A 15,790-nucleotide genomic window follows, 5' to 3' on the forward strand; every position below is an offset into this window, starting at 1 on the left:
CCACTGTTGCCTTGTATTTCATGCACTGTGTGTTTTTTTGAGTTGCCTGTGGTTTCTAGTCCTGCTTTTTATTAAATTAACATGCCTTCCTAATTACTGTCCTCTACCTCCAGCTAGATGGTTTCCCACAAGCCCCTTTACTTCCATCTCACAAAACCCCAGGTAATCATGCCTCAGCAAAGCAATGATGCATCCCTCCAAGTACATTGAAAAGCCAGACTGAGGGAATAATCCATGATGTGGTACCACTCAGAAACAAAATCCCTAATTTATACACAGGATTAAGGCAAGAGATTGAGTTGTGTTGCCAGCAATAGGTTATTGATGAAACTCTGCCTTGCTAACCATTCTCTGAGAAGCTGTTTTGCTGCAGTATAGTTTAGGACACACTTCGTATCACACATGCATTCAGCAGAGAGCTTGCAGACCTAATTTAAAGTCAAACTTGAAGCTTTTGTCCACACCATTAGGAGTTTGGCCATTTTGGACAAGTAAGGTTGGCTCTAACATATGTGTTTTTCCAGTAAAATGAGGACCTGCTCCTGGGAATTAAGGAAAAGTAGATTTGCTGCTGTTTTGAGCAAGGATATGAAGTTTGACTGTTATTTGTTTTATTGTGAAAGGAAACACTCAGCTCAAAGCATTTGATGAATTCTTCGAGGAAAAAAGAAAAAAAAAAAAGTGGAAAAAGCAAAACCTCAAGATCTAGGAGAGGTAAAAGGGAGAAATTACATCCAACTTGCATGCTCACAGCTTGGTTTTGCCAGTAGAGCTGCTTTTCAGAGCTGCTTTCTCTCACCTCAGCTTGATTTCTCTCCTTTCATTGTGGGTTGGAGCATCATAAATATATAAATCTTATCTCTAGCTTTGAAGGAGACCAAGAAGCTCCTTCCTCTTTGATGTAGTTGAAATTCAAGGCTGGTGGTGGCCTCCACATTCCTTTCTCTTTTTAAATACCTACTTCTGACTCTTGGAGTTGTCATTACTGAACCAAATGCATTAATAAAACTGGAAGACCTCTAAAGGTTTCAAGACTTCACTGATCTCAAGAAAGATCTTAATCTTTTTTTAAAGTTTGGCTCCAACCTCTCTAAAAAGGTGCTGTAATTCAGTCCTCTCTGTATGAATGATAAATGGATGCTGCCACAAGCCAACACAAATGCATGTGGAAACTATCCTTGATGAGCCCTGGCAAGGAGGTTAGACCACAGATCTCTAGATAAAGCAGATCTGTTTGCGGGAAGGTTTCTGTATCTCCAAACAACCAAAGACTAGGCACTTATTATATAATCCCACCCCCTTTTTATGACATTTTTGTGTCTACTTCCTCACTTGAGTTTTTGTTTAAGTTTTCAGGGGGAGATATTCATCTCATAGCATTTCTCTCTGTACTAGAAGTTAATGGCTACTTCTAATATTGCCGATAAGTTTTTAGCATCCACACATTTTCTTCTGTAGCAAGAGAAGGAGCTTTGCAAGAACTTGCTGCTCATCGCTGCGAGTTTTTGTATTAGAGTATAATTTGCAAGCCGGGAATGACAGCAACATCAGCAATTGAAATGCATCCTACTGAGATAGGAGTGGGGAGAAGCAGTGCAGAAGCATAATTTCTTTTAAGAGAGAAAATCACAGCATTCTTGCATTCTTGCTGTTCTAGGCATTATGCTCAGCAACACTTGGATTAGATTAAAAAAATGGTGGAGTTGCTGATGCCAGTGGTCTCATAATGACTTGGACTTGGCTCCTGTGGGGCTTTACAAGACCCAAGCAGCCCAAACCACTTTGGAGGGATGAAAATTTGTATCCAGTCTGGAAGGATTGCACCCCAGCTTGGTGGTTTTGTTTGTTTGTTTTGTTTTGCCAAAACACAGGCCCAGAGCACCCTATTATAACCATTTAGTGCTTATTCTTGCCATTTTGGGGGGTAAAAATCTTGTCTACTCATTGGTTACCTGGCACACAGCTCATTTAGCTCAGACAAAACCATGGTACACCCCTTAGGTATTAAATTTTGCTTAAACCCTCTCTCAAGCAATGCTGACTGCTTCCAAACATGTAAACCAGTATCATATATTAAAATAAGTAATTATGGTCCTTTCCTAAATAACAGATGTACATAGAAGTGCCAGACAGTAATTATTACATTACCATGATTATGGCACAAATGAGGTGGTTTTACCTGCCAACACCTACTTGGTCTTGCTGTCTGTGAACAGGAAGATATTGAAATAAATTTGCCTTAAAAATAATATTTACACATTTATATTATTTGTTTTTGCTGAACAAAGTGTACCCTTTGTGCATGGTGTGCCCTTTGCACACCATGGATGCAAGTCTGGAAACCAAAATTACTCAGTTTGCTGAAAATCACTAACTGCAGCTCTGTGCTGCTTCTTCCCTTGTGTCTTCTGAATGGTTTGCTGAGTGCAGGTGGGAGAGGAGAGTTCAAACCACTTTGCTGAGAACAGGAATTGAATTTCAAAGCACTGATAAGGCTGTGGTTTTTGCTCATACCTGAGCAGCTCCAACCTCAAAGTAAGGCTTGGAGAGTTGAAGGTGTTATGCTTGCAAACCTGCATCTTTATTCTTCAGGGAAAATAAAGGCAGCTTCCACCCAGCATGGCTCGTTTTAGTGCATTTCTTCAAGGCCACTGTACAGGGCTATGGTCATTAGCCATAATAAGCCTGCATGTCAGGGGTTGTAGCAGCAGTACCCAATGCGTAGTACTTCTTGGACTTTTTTCTTTTTTTCTCCTCCTGTGTATTAGCTCTCTCTGAGGTCTGGGAACCCATATGAAAGTAAAACACAGACCCAGATCTGTCTCAGCTTATGAAAAATAAATCCAGGCACAACAGTAGTTCAGCTTAAACCTCTCCTTGCAGGGAAGAAAACACCCTGGTGAGCCTTCCCAGTAGCTAGTAACACTCATTACAATGATTTTATACCAATTTTTGCAGAATTATAAAAGCAAATGGAAGAAACTTCTTTGCAGCATGGGAATGCAGAGCAGGGTAGAATATCCAATATCCCTTTAGGGGTTTTTCTCTCCTCTTTCTGGACAAGTTTTGCAAGCTTGTCTCCCTCACTGATACAGATGGGACTAAAAGTAATAGATGAATTAAAGGTAGGAAGTCAGAAATTAGTTTTCAGTTTGTGGGCTGGTAGCTCCTGGCCATATCTGCCCATTTCGGCATGGGAGGAGGCCATGAGGACCCAAAGAGCTGATGGCTTTTCCTGCTCCTTTTCGCCAAGTATTGTCACCAACCTATGAGCAGGAGAGGGAACAGATACTCATGGGGTATTAATTAAACTCGTTCTGGAAACTGTTCCTTGGAGACTGGTGCTTACAGAAATGGGGAAAACCTGGAATTTTCTGTCTTGTCAAGCATACACACAGCTCTCCTGCCCACTTCAGGCTTTTCTTTCCAGGGGGAAATGTAAAGATTCAAGTTTGTTTACCAAGAGAAGGGACGATTTGATATGTAATAATCCCAATTTTATTCCACAGAGAACAGAAAATGACTTTCATTAAACTTTTTATTTTTTCACATTATACAAGAAGTAGAAAAAAGAAGTTTTTTCATTTGTAGCTGCAGCATTTGATCTCTAATTTAACTTAATTGGAAGAGAAATCCCTGTTAGACTGCAGAGTCTTATTAGCATACTGTTGAATAACACCAACTAGTTGAGCAAAGAAATACATTTATTCAAGGTGCTGAAATAGCCATCTCTTCTACACACCCCAATAGGATGGATTAGTTACCTATAATTAAATCAGCAGGAAGAAAGCATGAATGAGCCACGATGCCTCCTACACATGCATGTACATCTCTATACCTGCTACACACTTCTAAAATGGGGCTAAACCAAGCTAAACATCTGCTTTAGCTTTTTTGTTTGTGCATTTGTTAGTTTTTAACACAGAGTCTTCAGCTTCCTGGAAAGTAAGAAATCATCCCATAAGCAAAACCTGGCGGGATGAGTCCTGTGGCTGGTGTGCTGCAATAGATGGTTACAGGCTCTTCAGGAGGGACAGGCAGGGTAGGCAAGGTGGTGGGGTGGTGATGTATGTGAAGCATGGGCTGGACTGCGTGGAACTTCAAGTTGGGGATGGCAAAGTTGAGCGCCTCTGGGTAAGGATTAAAGGACGAAGGGGATGTCGTTGTGGGAATCTATTACAGACCACCTGGCCAGGACGACAACGCCGATGAATTATTCTTTGCAGAACTAAGAGATGCCTCGAGATCAACTCCCCTTGTCCTTATGGGAGATTTCAACTTGCCAGACGTCAACTGGGATCACCACATGGCTGACACGAGCAAGTCCAGGAGGTTCATAAAGCACCTAGATGATAACTTCTTGGTGCAGGTGCTAAGGGAACCAACTAGGAAAGGTGCCGTCCTTGATCTGTTGCTGGAAAACAGAGAGGGTCTTGTGGGAGACATGGCAATTGGCGGCCGTCTCGGTCATAGTGACCATGAAGTGATTGAGTTTAGAATTTATGGTGACACTTCTGTGCCACCAAAACTTCAGCCCTGGATAGGGGGAAAGCAGACTTCAGGCTGCTCAGGGAACTAGTCAGCAAGGTCCTCTGGGAAGCTGCTTTTGAAGGCATTGGCGTCCATCAGTGCTGATCAATCTGTAAGCACTACCTCTTAAAAGCACAACATCAGGCGATTCCAAAATATCAGAAGGTAGGCAGGCGGGACAGAAGGCCAGCCTGTCTGACCAGGGATCTTCTACTGGAGCTTAGACAGAAAAAGAAAGTGTACAGCTGCTGGAAGGAGGGTCAGGCAATGAGGAAAGAATACAGGGATGCTGTTCATGTTTGTAGGGAGAAAATTCATGGGGCCAAAGCCCAACTAGAGTTGAAGCTGGCCATGTCTGTGAGAGACAATAAAAAAGTTTTTTATAGATATGTTAACTGAAAAAGAACCAAAGAAAACACAGGTCCGCTACTTGACGGGGAAGGTCTCCTCACAGACAATGACATAGGCAAAGCAGAGACATTTAATGCCTTCTTCACCTCTGTCTTCAATGCCGATGATGGGCTTCAGGACCCTGGGTGTCCTGAAAAGGAGGACCATGACAGTGGGAATGACAAACTCCCATCCAACCCTGAACGTGTGTAGGATTTGCTGCTCCACCTGGATCCATGCAAGTCCATGGTTCTGGATGGGATCCATCCCAGGGTGGATCCTGTGGACCTCTTTATACCAGCATTGCAAAACAGCACTGAAGATGCAGTGCAAGTCTGGACAGGAGATGCATCAGAGAGTTGGAAATGTTGAGGTTTGCTCATCTGCATGTCTCACTCTTTCCTTTTCTTTTGCAGTTTTCTTGCTGTGGTGGTGATGAATACCGAGACTGGGAGGTTAACCTATACCACTCGTGCAATGGCAGTGGGCCACTGGCATGTGGGGTGCCCTACACATGCTGTATCAGGAAGGTAAAGCAGCCAAGGCATGAAAAGTTTTTACTTCTTGTTTCTGTACTTGAGTTTCTTATTAACTGTGTTGCCATTTTGAAAAGTGGTTTGAGACAGCATAATCATTTCATGCTAAAGAAACTAAAATATACATATATATGGGCTACACTGCATTTTAGTATGGTCTGCTGTTTTAATACAGCATAAATAACAAAGAACTGGGATATTAATTGCATTTGTATTGTGCCACGGATTTGTTAGAAATGCTGGGTTCCCATCTCTCTACCTACTATGGGATGAAATGCTTTGGAGGATGGTTTTGCAAAGACTTAAATGCTTGGCTGTATCACAACGTGGATCCAAATTAGCTGTTGTGCTTTGTCTTCCTCTGTAAGAGCATACATTTCTCAGCCAGCTGCCACAACGTTTAGCAGAATGGGGTTCATGTGTGCTGGCATCTACTTTTAACAAGGAGGTTTTGAGGGTTTTGTCATAAATGGAGCCATGAGAGGAGTACAATTTGCACCCTTGTGCAATTGAATAAAAAAAGTCTTGTGAGCAAATGCAACTCCAAGGCTGTATTTCTGACATGCTGTGAACTGGGACAAGATCTCCCCTTGGAGGGAAGGTTGGGTGTCTTTCCTACTGCATGACCATGAAGGTTTATTAAACTGATTTTCAGTGCTGCAAGCCAAGATTCTCCTATGTAGTGCTGCTGAGACTAAGCTAAGTGCTCTCACACTGTTTTGCTTAATATAATGGTCTGCCTTGTTGCAATCAATCTAACACATACTGAGGGAAAACAGAAAAGCTCAGCCAAGACTGGGTAAAAAAGTGCAAATATCCCTGGCTACTGTGGCTAAAAAATGATATACATGGTCCTAAAAATGAGTTACTAGCATAATCCTGACTTTAACACTAGTGATGGGCCCTGGAAGTCCAAGAGCCCTGAGTTAGAGGACCATGACTGGGGAACAATAAACTCTCCACCAACTCTGAACTAGTGAAGGATTTGCTCCTCCGGCTAGATGCACATTAGTCTGATGGGATTCGTCAAGAAGAGCTGGCTGATGTCACCACCTCTCAGTTATTTTTCAGTGGCCTTGGGAATCTGGAGTGATCCCAGTTGACTAGAAGCTTGCAAATGTCCCAGTTTCCAAGAAGGCTAAGAAAGAAGGCCCTGGTAATTACAGGCCTGTCAGCTCATTTCAGTGCCTGGAAAAATTATGGAGAAGAGTATTCTGGAAGTTACTGAAAACCACCTGAAAGACAACACAGTCATTTGTCACCGCCAACATGGGCTTACAAGGGAAGTCCTGTTTAACTAACCAAATTAACTTTTACAACAACGTTACCCACGTAGTTGACCAAGGGAAACCAGTAAATGTGAACTTTTTGGAATTCAGCAAAGCTCTTGATGCTGTTTCTTACAGTATCCTTCTGGACAAAACGTCCAGCGTACAGCTGGACAAATACACGCTACAAAGGCTGTACAACTAGCTGACAGGCTGCGCTCAAAGGGTAAATGGGGTTACATTGGGCTGATGTCTAATGGGTACTAATGGAGTTCCCCAGGGCTCCATTTTGGGGCCAGTTCTCTTCAATGTTTTATACATGATCTGGATGCAGGACTGGAATGCATGCTAAGTAAGCTTGCAGCTGATATTAATTAGGAGGAGCTGCTGACTCCCTTGAGGGCAGAGCGGCCTTGCAGAGAGATCTTGACAGTTTGGAGGGCTGGGCAATCACCAACTGCAGAAAGTTTAACAAGAGCATGTGCTGGATTCTGCACCTGGGACGGGGCAATCCTGGCTATATGTGCAGACTGGGGGATGAGAGGCTGGAGAGCAGCCCCCTGGAGAGGGATCCGGGGGATCCGGTTGATGGCAAGTTGAACACGAGCCAGCAGTGTGCCCTGGCAGCCAAACGGGCTGACCGTACCCTGGGCTGTTTCAGGCACAGCACTGCCAGCTGCTCAAGGGAAGTGGCCGTCCCACTCTGCTCTGCGCTGGTGAGGCCTCACCTCAAGCACCATGCACAAAAATGGTGAAAAATCTAGTGGAGAAGATGTAGGAGAAGTGGCTGAGGTCACTTGATTGTTTCAGCCCTGAGAAGAGGAGACGGAGGGGAGGCCTCATGGCGGGCTGCAGCTTCCTCTCAAGGGGAGCGGGACAGGGGTCAGGCGCTGCTCCCTGCTCTCTGGTGACAGCGATGGGACCCAAGGAAATGGCACGGAGCTGTGACAGGGGAGGTTCAGGCTGGATATTACGAAAAGGTTCTTCACTGGGAGGGTGGTTGGGCACTGAAACAGGGAAGTGGTCACTCCTGCTGGAGTCCAAGAAGTGTTTGGATAATGGTCTTACAAATACGGTTGAATTTTCTGTGGTCCTGTGTGGAGCCAGGAGTTTGAGTCAATGAGACTTGTGGGTCCTTTCCAATTTGTGATACTCTATTACTCTGTGATCCCAGTGGCAAAACCTCCTTAGAGTTAAGAACAACAGGCAGCATTACCTCTGAAACCTGGCCATTCCACTAGCTTTATGAATTGCACAAGGAAAACATAGCATAAATCTGTTATTGTTGTTAGCTTTTTTTTTTTTTTTTAAAGGAAAATGAGGAACTGTGAGGTGCTTTATTATTCATCTAAGCATGACATGCAAAACAGCTGCAAAAATAGTTTTTATCTCTAATCGGGGTGTTGATTAAGGATCTTTGCCAGCTCCCAAAGTTGAATTAGAAATTCATATGTTGTCCTTTTGTATTGGTATTAAGTATATGCTGGAGAAAGTCAGGTGCCTTTTTCATTATTTTTACATTCCCTGTGGTATGTTGGAACAATGTGGAAACAAAACACCTTTGCCTGACTGGCACTGTTTGAGTTATAAAAATCACAGATGTGTAATATAGTGGGATAAGAAATAAGGCAACTTTCTGGCTTCACATTTTAATGAGCAATGTCTTGGGGAATGCTCTAGCAAAGGACTCCAGCTTCTGGGAGGGAATATTGATGGCAAATTCTGTACATTTTTTTTCAAGATTTAAAGCCTGTGAATGTGTCTCTGACTGCCAGAGAGAAAGTGAGACCTTGCCAAATGAATCTAAATCTCCACATGGAATGAAACTCTTGGCAAGAGCAGTAAGCAGGTAGATAGATGTGGCCTCTTTCTTCAAATTTATTTGGTTTTTGGCACTGCTTTTGGTTAAGAATCCATCGCTATACAATATCAATAGTATATTAAATGAGTTAGGAGAGCAAGATCCCTTGGAAATTTTCCACTTACTATGGCATAGAACAAGCAAATAAAAATATTTTTAACAACAGAATTAAAAATAATAAAAAGTAAAAATAATAAAAAACATAATTGCATTTTAATAATAATTGCATAATTGCATAATAATAATAATTGCATAATTGCTTTTGCATGTCTCAGTGCATAGTTGTTACCTGAAATTGCAATGTTATTGTGGAGGTTTTCCTTGCAGGCTGATAAGATGGGAAAAGCACTTCAGGATGAAGGCGGTATCTGTGCATGATACTCTAGATATACCTAGTTGTTCTGAGCAATGTACAAACCCTATTCAAAACCCTTTCCTCCAAAATATGCTACTTAAAGGCTGAAGAGAAGATTTTGTCCAGGTGGCCAAGAAGGCCAATGGCATCCTGGCTTGTATCAAGAATAGTGTAGCCAGCAGGACCAGGGAGATGATCATCCCCCTGTACTCAGCTCTGGTGAGGCCACACCTTGAATACTGTGTTTAGTTTTGGGCCCCTCGCTACAAGAAAGACATCAAGGCCTTGGAACGTGTCCAGAGAAGGGCAACAACTCTGGTGAGGGGTCTGGAGCACAAGTCTTATGAGGAGTGGCTGAGGGACCTGGTATTGTTTAGTCTGGAGAAGAGGAGGCTCAAGCGAGACCTCATTGCACTCTACAACTTCCTGAAGGGAGGTTATGAAGAAGGTTGACCTCTTCTCCCAGATAACAAATGATAGGACTTGAGGAAATGGCCACAAGTTGTGCCAGGGGAGATTTAGATTAGATATCAGGAAAAAAAAAATCTCTCAAAGTGTGGTCAGGTGCTGGAACCCAGCCCAGTGAGGTGATGGAGTCACTGTCCTTGGCAGTGTTCAAGAAGGGCCTGGACAAAGTGCTACGATATATGGTTTAGCAGCTTAGTGGGTAGTATTGGTGATAGGAGGACGGTTGGACTAGATGATCTTGTGGGTCCTTTCCAACCTTGTGTTTCTATGATTCTATGAATTTGTCTGTGCTGGTTCAGAGATGAACCACAATGGTCTTTCCACTGAATAACCCTTGTACCAACCAGTTTAAATACACCAGTTTGTAGGGCAAGAAACCCTTTTCTTCTTTAGCAACAAAATGTTGTCCTCTATTTGCACCTTCATGAATGAAAGATGGAGAGCAAAGCATCCTCTTCTCTTAGAGGACCTTTGAGTTTTAAGTAGAGAGGTACTAGAAGATGTTCTTTGGAAATAGAGTATTATGAAAAAAGGAATAGATACTGATAGGATCAAGCCATGCAGTACAGCCCCATCTAGGTAGGTTTTGGGTGAATACCAGCAAAGTGGTCAGGTTTTTGACCATTTCTTCTGCTCTAGGGTGTCTCAGCTCAGTCCTCCAAACCAAGGCAATACAAGACAACAATATCACATGCTGCACATGATCCTTCTGTATTCGCCAATTCTGAGTAATTTTCATTGGCAGGTCCAACTTCAGAGCTTCTGTTAGACCTCGTACACTTGTCAAACAAATCATTTGTTTGTCAGGGTGGTTGGTTGGTGAGCTTGTCTGAAGGAAGGAGTATGAAACATGGTTTCAGAAGTGTTGTTAACCTGTCATTCATTAAATGCAGACATAAAACCATCCTGTTTTCAAAAGAAGACACTTCTGTTGCAAAAGCCTCCAGAGCTTTGCATCATATAACCTTGGGCATCTTGCAGGGCAGGCTGAGGTGCATCAACAAGAACAGACATCCTCCAGAAATGCTGGCTATTTTAAAGAGTCTCATATCTAAGGTCACAGGCCTTAAAGTCTTCCCAGGAATAAGGAATGAGCAAATATACACCTACTGCAGGGGGGGCCCTCTGTATCCTCATCGCTAAGTACTTCTCTAAATGGTTTTCCATTGCAGTTAGGCCTTCTCCTGTGGAAGACACAGGGTAGCTGTGCCTCTGCCAAGCACAGTGTCTCTGAGCCCCTCGTGAAATATCTGATTTTGTGGGTGGGAAACTGTTGGTTAAAAGAAAAGTGCAAAGATTGCAGTCCTCTGCCCTTGGTGGGTTTTAAACACCTGCATTTGTTGCTGTTTTATGATCTCTGAAAGCATCAAAATTCACTTGGGAAGACTAAGGATGTCTCCTGGTTTTTATGTTAGAAATATCTGTTCAGCTCTGACTTTCACTTCCATGCAAGACAATAACAAAGATAAATCAAGGCAAAAAACTCACTTGTCCACAATTCACCCAAATACAAGCTGTTGAGAGAATTACTCAAGTGGATGGTCAGAATTGGAGATGATTGAGAAACCCTTCATTATTTGATGCAAGAAGGAAGAAAATTGGTGATAAATTTGCTCCATAGATGGATGTTGTTCAATGGATAAGTCCTATAGAAAGCTATGATGTTTCACCAGTAAGGATCCCATGATGTCCATGGAAGTGAGTCTAAAAAACAAGGATAACTGAAAGCTGCCAAGAACTAAATGCTTTAGTTTTTCTTTGTTTATTATTTGTTTTTGTTTGGTTGTTTTGTTTTGTTTTGTTTTGTTTTGTTTTGTTTTGTTGGTGATTGTGGTTTTTGAGTTGTTTTTTTAAATGCAAACCAAATAAATGGTTCCTGGATCATGCGCATATTCCTTTATACCACTATTGGCAACAGCATGTGCCCTAGGAATGTCTCAAATTCTCCTTATTCTGAGGGCTTCCTGTTTCATGGTCCCAGTGCAGGATGAGACCTGCCAGTGGGCTGATCTCTGGATGTCCCCATAAGTCTTTAATACACACAAGGACTAATTATTCTCCTTAACTATGCCCAGTTTATAAATAGCGTACTGAAGTGGTGACAGATGGTTGTGGTGTGTGGTGGTTTTTTTGATAGCCCTGTCAGTAATGTACAGAGGTACAGATCCTCTTGGTAGTGTATTGCTGGAATAATTTCCCTACCAATTACGGAAGGAATGAGCTGCAGCTTTATGGCTGGAGCCTGTCTGAAGGTGCACATTTCTTTTATGCTGTGTCTTGCAGGAAAGTATAATTTACCCCTAAATGTGCACATTTCTCTTTTTCATCTTTGTGCCTCTAAAGCACAGGTAGTTTTTGTTTTGTTGTTCAGGAGCTTTTACTCGTTGTCAAAGTCATCTTACTGAAAGTGTAATAATTTCAGCATGTTATTATTTCATGAGTATGAGGCCCCTTTAGAAATACATGGTATTATGGAAGCTGCTATAAGCCATAAATAAATAAATAAATAAATAAATAAATAAATAAATAAATAAATAAATATCAATCCTGAGAGGTGCAAAGTACACAGCTAGCTCAGGGTGTTCTGGAGCTACCTCATAGCTTTCCTTTTTCTGGGATGAGCAAGAACTAGTTTTGTAACTGGTGTTAAAAAATGTTGTAATCAATTCAAAAATGTATCCTCTTCCACCCTGATGGAAGCAGAGGAATTTGGTTTGATTTAATTTTATAGAGCTACTGCATAGCAGTATTTGGCTAGGATTTCTGCAACTTTTGAAATGCTTTTTTTTTTTTTTTGGGGGGTGGGCAGGGGGCAGCGGGCGGAGCAACAAAGGTCTAAGCATTGTGGATCCCTAAAATCCTTGGGTTTCTCCCCAAAGTGCTGGGAGACTTTTGGGAAATTCCCCCTTGACTTCTGTAGAACTAAATACATTTAATCTTGGTGAAATTACCTTTTTTTTAAGAAGGTGAAATGTGACTGAATATGTGAGAAAAAGTGGCTGGAATTGAACAAGGAGAAAATCAAAGTAACATTTTAAAGAACCACTTTACTAAATTCTCACACCATGTGGAGTTGCTTTCAGCTCAAATCACTGGACAGTCCCGTATCACTGGATAGGAGAATGCTGAGCAGATTCAGAAATGGCTGAGACAAGTTGTTTAAAATAGTTTTTCAAAACGCAACTTATTGCTGGCCCAAGCCAAGCTGGCACCTACAATATCAGCAATGCGTTTGAGGAAAAAGGATTAAACGGTAATAAAATGAAGTTTGAGGCTAACTGTTTGCCTTGTACTATGCTGAATGGTCAAGGCAACTGGGCAAGTTTTTTTATTTCTTTTTAGTTTTATTCTTTTTTTAATGTCCCCTTTGGTTTCCTCCAACCTAAGTTTGCACTAATTCTCTGTCTACAGGTTCCTGGAGAAGTCATTAACACGCTGTGTGGATACAGGACACTCGATAAAGAGGTAACTTTTGCTTTTTCCTTCCTATGTACAATATTTTTTTGTGAAACCCTTCCTTTTTTTTAAAAAAAAAAGGTTATCTTCAGGGAAACCCTGCCTCACAATGGGAATCTCTTCCCCACCAGGGATAGCTGTTACTGCAGCTGTATATAAATTTATTTTTATTTCTTTTCTCTAGCATCCCTGCACAGGCTTGCAGAATTTGAGCAGGCTCATCTGTGTAGTCTCTGCAGGCTTTGGTGTGGCATTTCTGAGAGCAACGATCTCTCTACTGGATGAGTCCCAGGAAATGCTGGTCCTGAGTTGTGATTTAAGGCTTGGTGGTAGGAGAGAAGCTGCTTTTGAGGCCCTCAGGGGTGATTGTGGGGTATATCATTGCAGAGAGCTGCAGTGTGACCTATAAATTTAAGGGACTGTTTTTTTGTCAAGAAAACCCAAGAAAATATCAAATCCAATAAATCAATTCCCAAATGTTTGTCATGGCACTCCTTTGGCTTGCGGGAAGGAGCAAACACAAGAAATAACATCTTCTTCCAAGTGCACCATCTAAATTAAAACAGTGGTACTTCTTTTCAATCTGCTTCCAGCGCCTGGAGTTGCTTAATGTCATCCACGTGCGAGGCTGCATCCATGCTGTCGGGCTGTGGCTTAAAGACAACTTTGAGGCCACTTTGGGCATCGTTTGCTCCATGCTTCTTCCCCAGGTAGGTGGTGAAACTGGTCAGCATCATCTTGCCTTTTATCTCCATTCTGGAGGAGGAAAACAATTTGGTTTTAGGTATTTTTCCCCACTACCTTTACATATGAAATCTGTGTCTTGGGTGTGAAATGTCACAGCACTTTTAAAGCAACTTTAGCAAAATGCTGGCTTTCTAATAACACACTCCTAAAATTTAATTAATGTTCAAGTAATAGCGTCTAAAATCAAGGCATTTCTATGCTAGACCAGCAAATCCTTTTACATTTGTTTTTACAGTTCTCTTCAAATAGAACATAAATATTAACAAAAATAAACCATGATCATAAATTTAGCTGGGTTTGCCATACATCATGAAATTCATTTTTGAGCTACTTGCCATTAACAATGGCAGATGATCCTGGCAATTTTGCAGCACAAGTTATTAAGCTCTCTATCATGGATGCTGGATATGGAGAGAAACTTTGGGTCACAGCAGAGGCTACCCTTTTACAATGCTGTTGCCACTGTGCTAGCAAGGAGGTGAAACTCCAGAATTATTGTTATTGTGTTGGTGTTGATTGCTTTTTTTTTTTTATATGTATTTCCTTCAAATCTTGCAAGTGAAAGCTTTCTTTTTTTCTCCCTGGATGTAACTTTGGATTTGCCACTGGATGTACTTGGTGATGCTTTCATCAGATATGGTATTTTATCTAAGTGGAAGTGAAATTATTCTTTTTCCTGGGTTTCTACTTGCAGTGAAATGTAGAATACTGGCTGAATAAACAGAAGCTGCTTGAGAAACGTGACAAACTGAGCTAATTTTTCAAAGGATTGAAAAGGATTTCTCCTTGATGTCTCAGATGGCCTGAATGAAAAATAAATAAATAAATAAATAAATAAATAAAAACAGACAGGGGCTCAGTGTGTGCCCAATCCTAGCTGCAATGCTCTGCTTTTATAAAGTGCTTCCTCCACGGTGTGCAGATGAGCAAGAAACTTCTACTGTGCTACTACCAGGAAATGCAATGGTGTGGTGGTTTTACTCAGCTGGGCAGCTGAGCTTCACCACAACTGCTCTCTCACTCCCCCTCCTCAAATGAAAAGGGGGAGAAAATATGATGGAAAGGGTTCAAGGGCTAGGGTTCAAGGGCTAAGATAAGGACAGAGCTATCACTCCAAAGTTATTGTCATGAGCAAAACAGACTCAGCATAAGGAGATAAGAGAAATTTATTACCTATCACTAACATGCTAGAGCAGTGAGGAACTAAAAACAAGCTAAAAACACCTTCCCCCCATCCACCCTCTTCAACATCCTTCCCCCAGCCGGCACAGGAGAATGGGTGAACGGGGGCTGTGGTCAGTCCCTAGTGCTTCATCTCCGCTGCTCCTTCTCAGTCACTCTCTTCCCCTGCTCCAATGTAGGGTCCCTCCCATGGCATGCCATCCTTCCCAAACTGATCCTGCATGGGCTTCTCACAGGCAACAGCTCTTCAAGAACTGCTCAAGCATGGCTTCGTAACACAGGGTCCATCCATCAGGAGCACACAGCTCCAACCTGGGTCCCCCATGGGCAGCAGCTCCTGCCAGGTCCCCTGCTCCTACATGGGCTCCTCTCCGCGGGCTACAGCTTCAGCCCAGAGTCTGCTCCTGTGGGGGTTTTCCACAGGCCACAGCCTCCTTCAGGGCAGATCCACCTGCTCCGCTGTGGGCTCCTTCATGGGCTGCAGTGTGGAAATCTGCTCCGCCATGGTACACCATGGGCTGTGGGGGCTGTTTCTCAGTCATCGCTCTCCCAGCTGCACTGCTGCTGCTGTTGTGCAGCAGGTTTTTTACCTTTTCTTAAGTCGGCTCTCACATAGGCACAACCACCATCGCTTTTTGGCTTGGCTCTGGGCAGCAGCGTGTCCCTTTGGAGCTGTCTGGAACTGACTCTTATCTAACATGGGGCAGCTTCAGGGCTTTTCTCACAGAGGCCACCCCCACAGCCCCCAGAACCTTGCCACATAAACCCAGTACAAATGGGCACAGAAATGGGGTGAGAAAATGCCATAATAGAGGTTACCATTACCATCTGCCTTGCAGGATGTCTAGAGCCCATTACAGGAGCTTCCTGTTGCATTATCCATTAACCTCACAGCATGATGCTTTTAATTGGGAAGGGTAGGGAGACAAACCAGAAATGGCAATAAGGATCACTGAGCCTTGATGAATATCAAGTGCTTTTGAGCAAGCATTGTGAT

At 42.6% G+C, this 15,790-nt stretch overlaps 1 protein-coding gene across 4 annotated transcripts in view; it reads left to right on the forward strand.

Moving 5' to 3' along the window:
• Positions 1-15,790, forward strand: part of LOC309887557 (tetraspanin-15-like) — a 58,786-nt gene that overhangs the window by 35,333 nt on the left and 7,663 nt on the right. For 2 of the 4 annotated variants that reach the window (XM_082779351.1, XM_082779352.1), the window contains 3 exons: positions 5,337-5,450; positions 12,820-12,873; positions 13,458-13,574. In XM_082779351.1, coding sequence (XP_082635477.1) covers positions 5,337-5,450; positions 12,820-12,873; positions 13,458-13,574 — 285 coding nt within the window. The remainder of the gene's footprint in view (positions 1-5,336; positions 5,451-12,819; positions 12,874-13,457; positions 13,575-15,790) is intronic. The other 2 variants (XM_082779353.1, XM_082779354.1) reach the window with 1 other exon arrangement.

Source organism: Aythya marila (assembly GCF_965140915.1).
Source record: "Aythya marila genome assembly, chromosome: 26".
Taxonomy (NCBI): Eukaryota; Metazoa; Chordata; class Aves; order Anseriformes; family Anatidae; genus Aythya; species Aythya marila.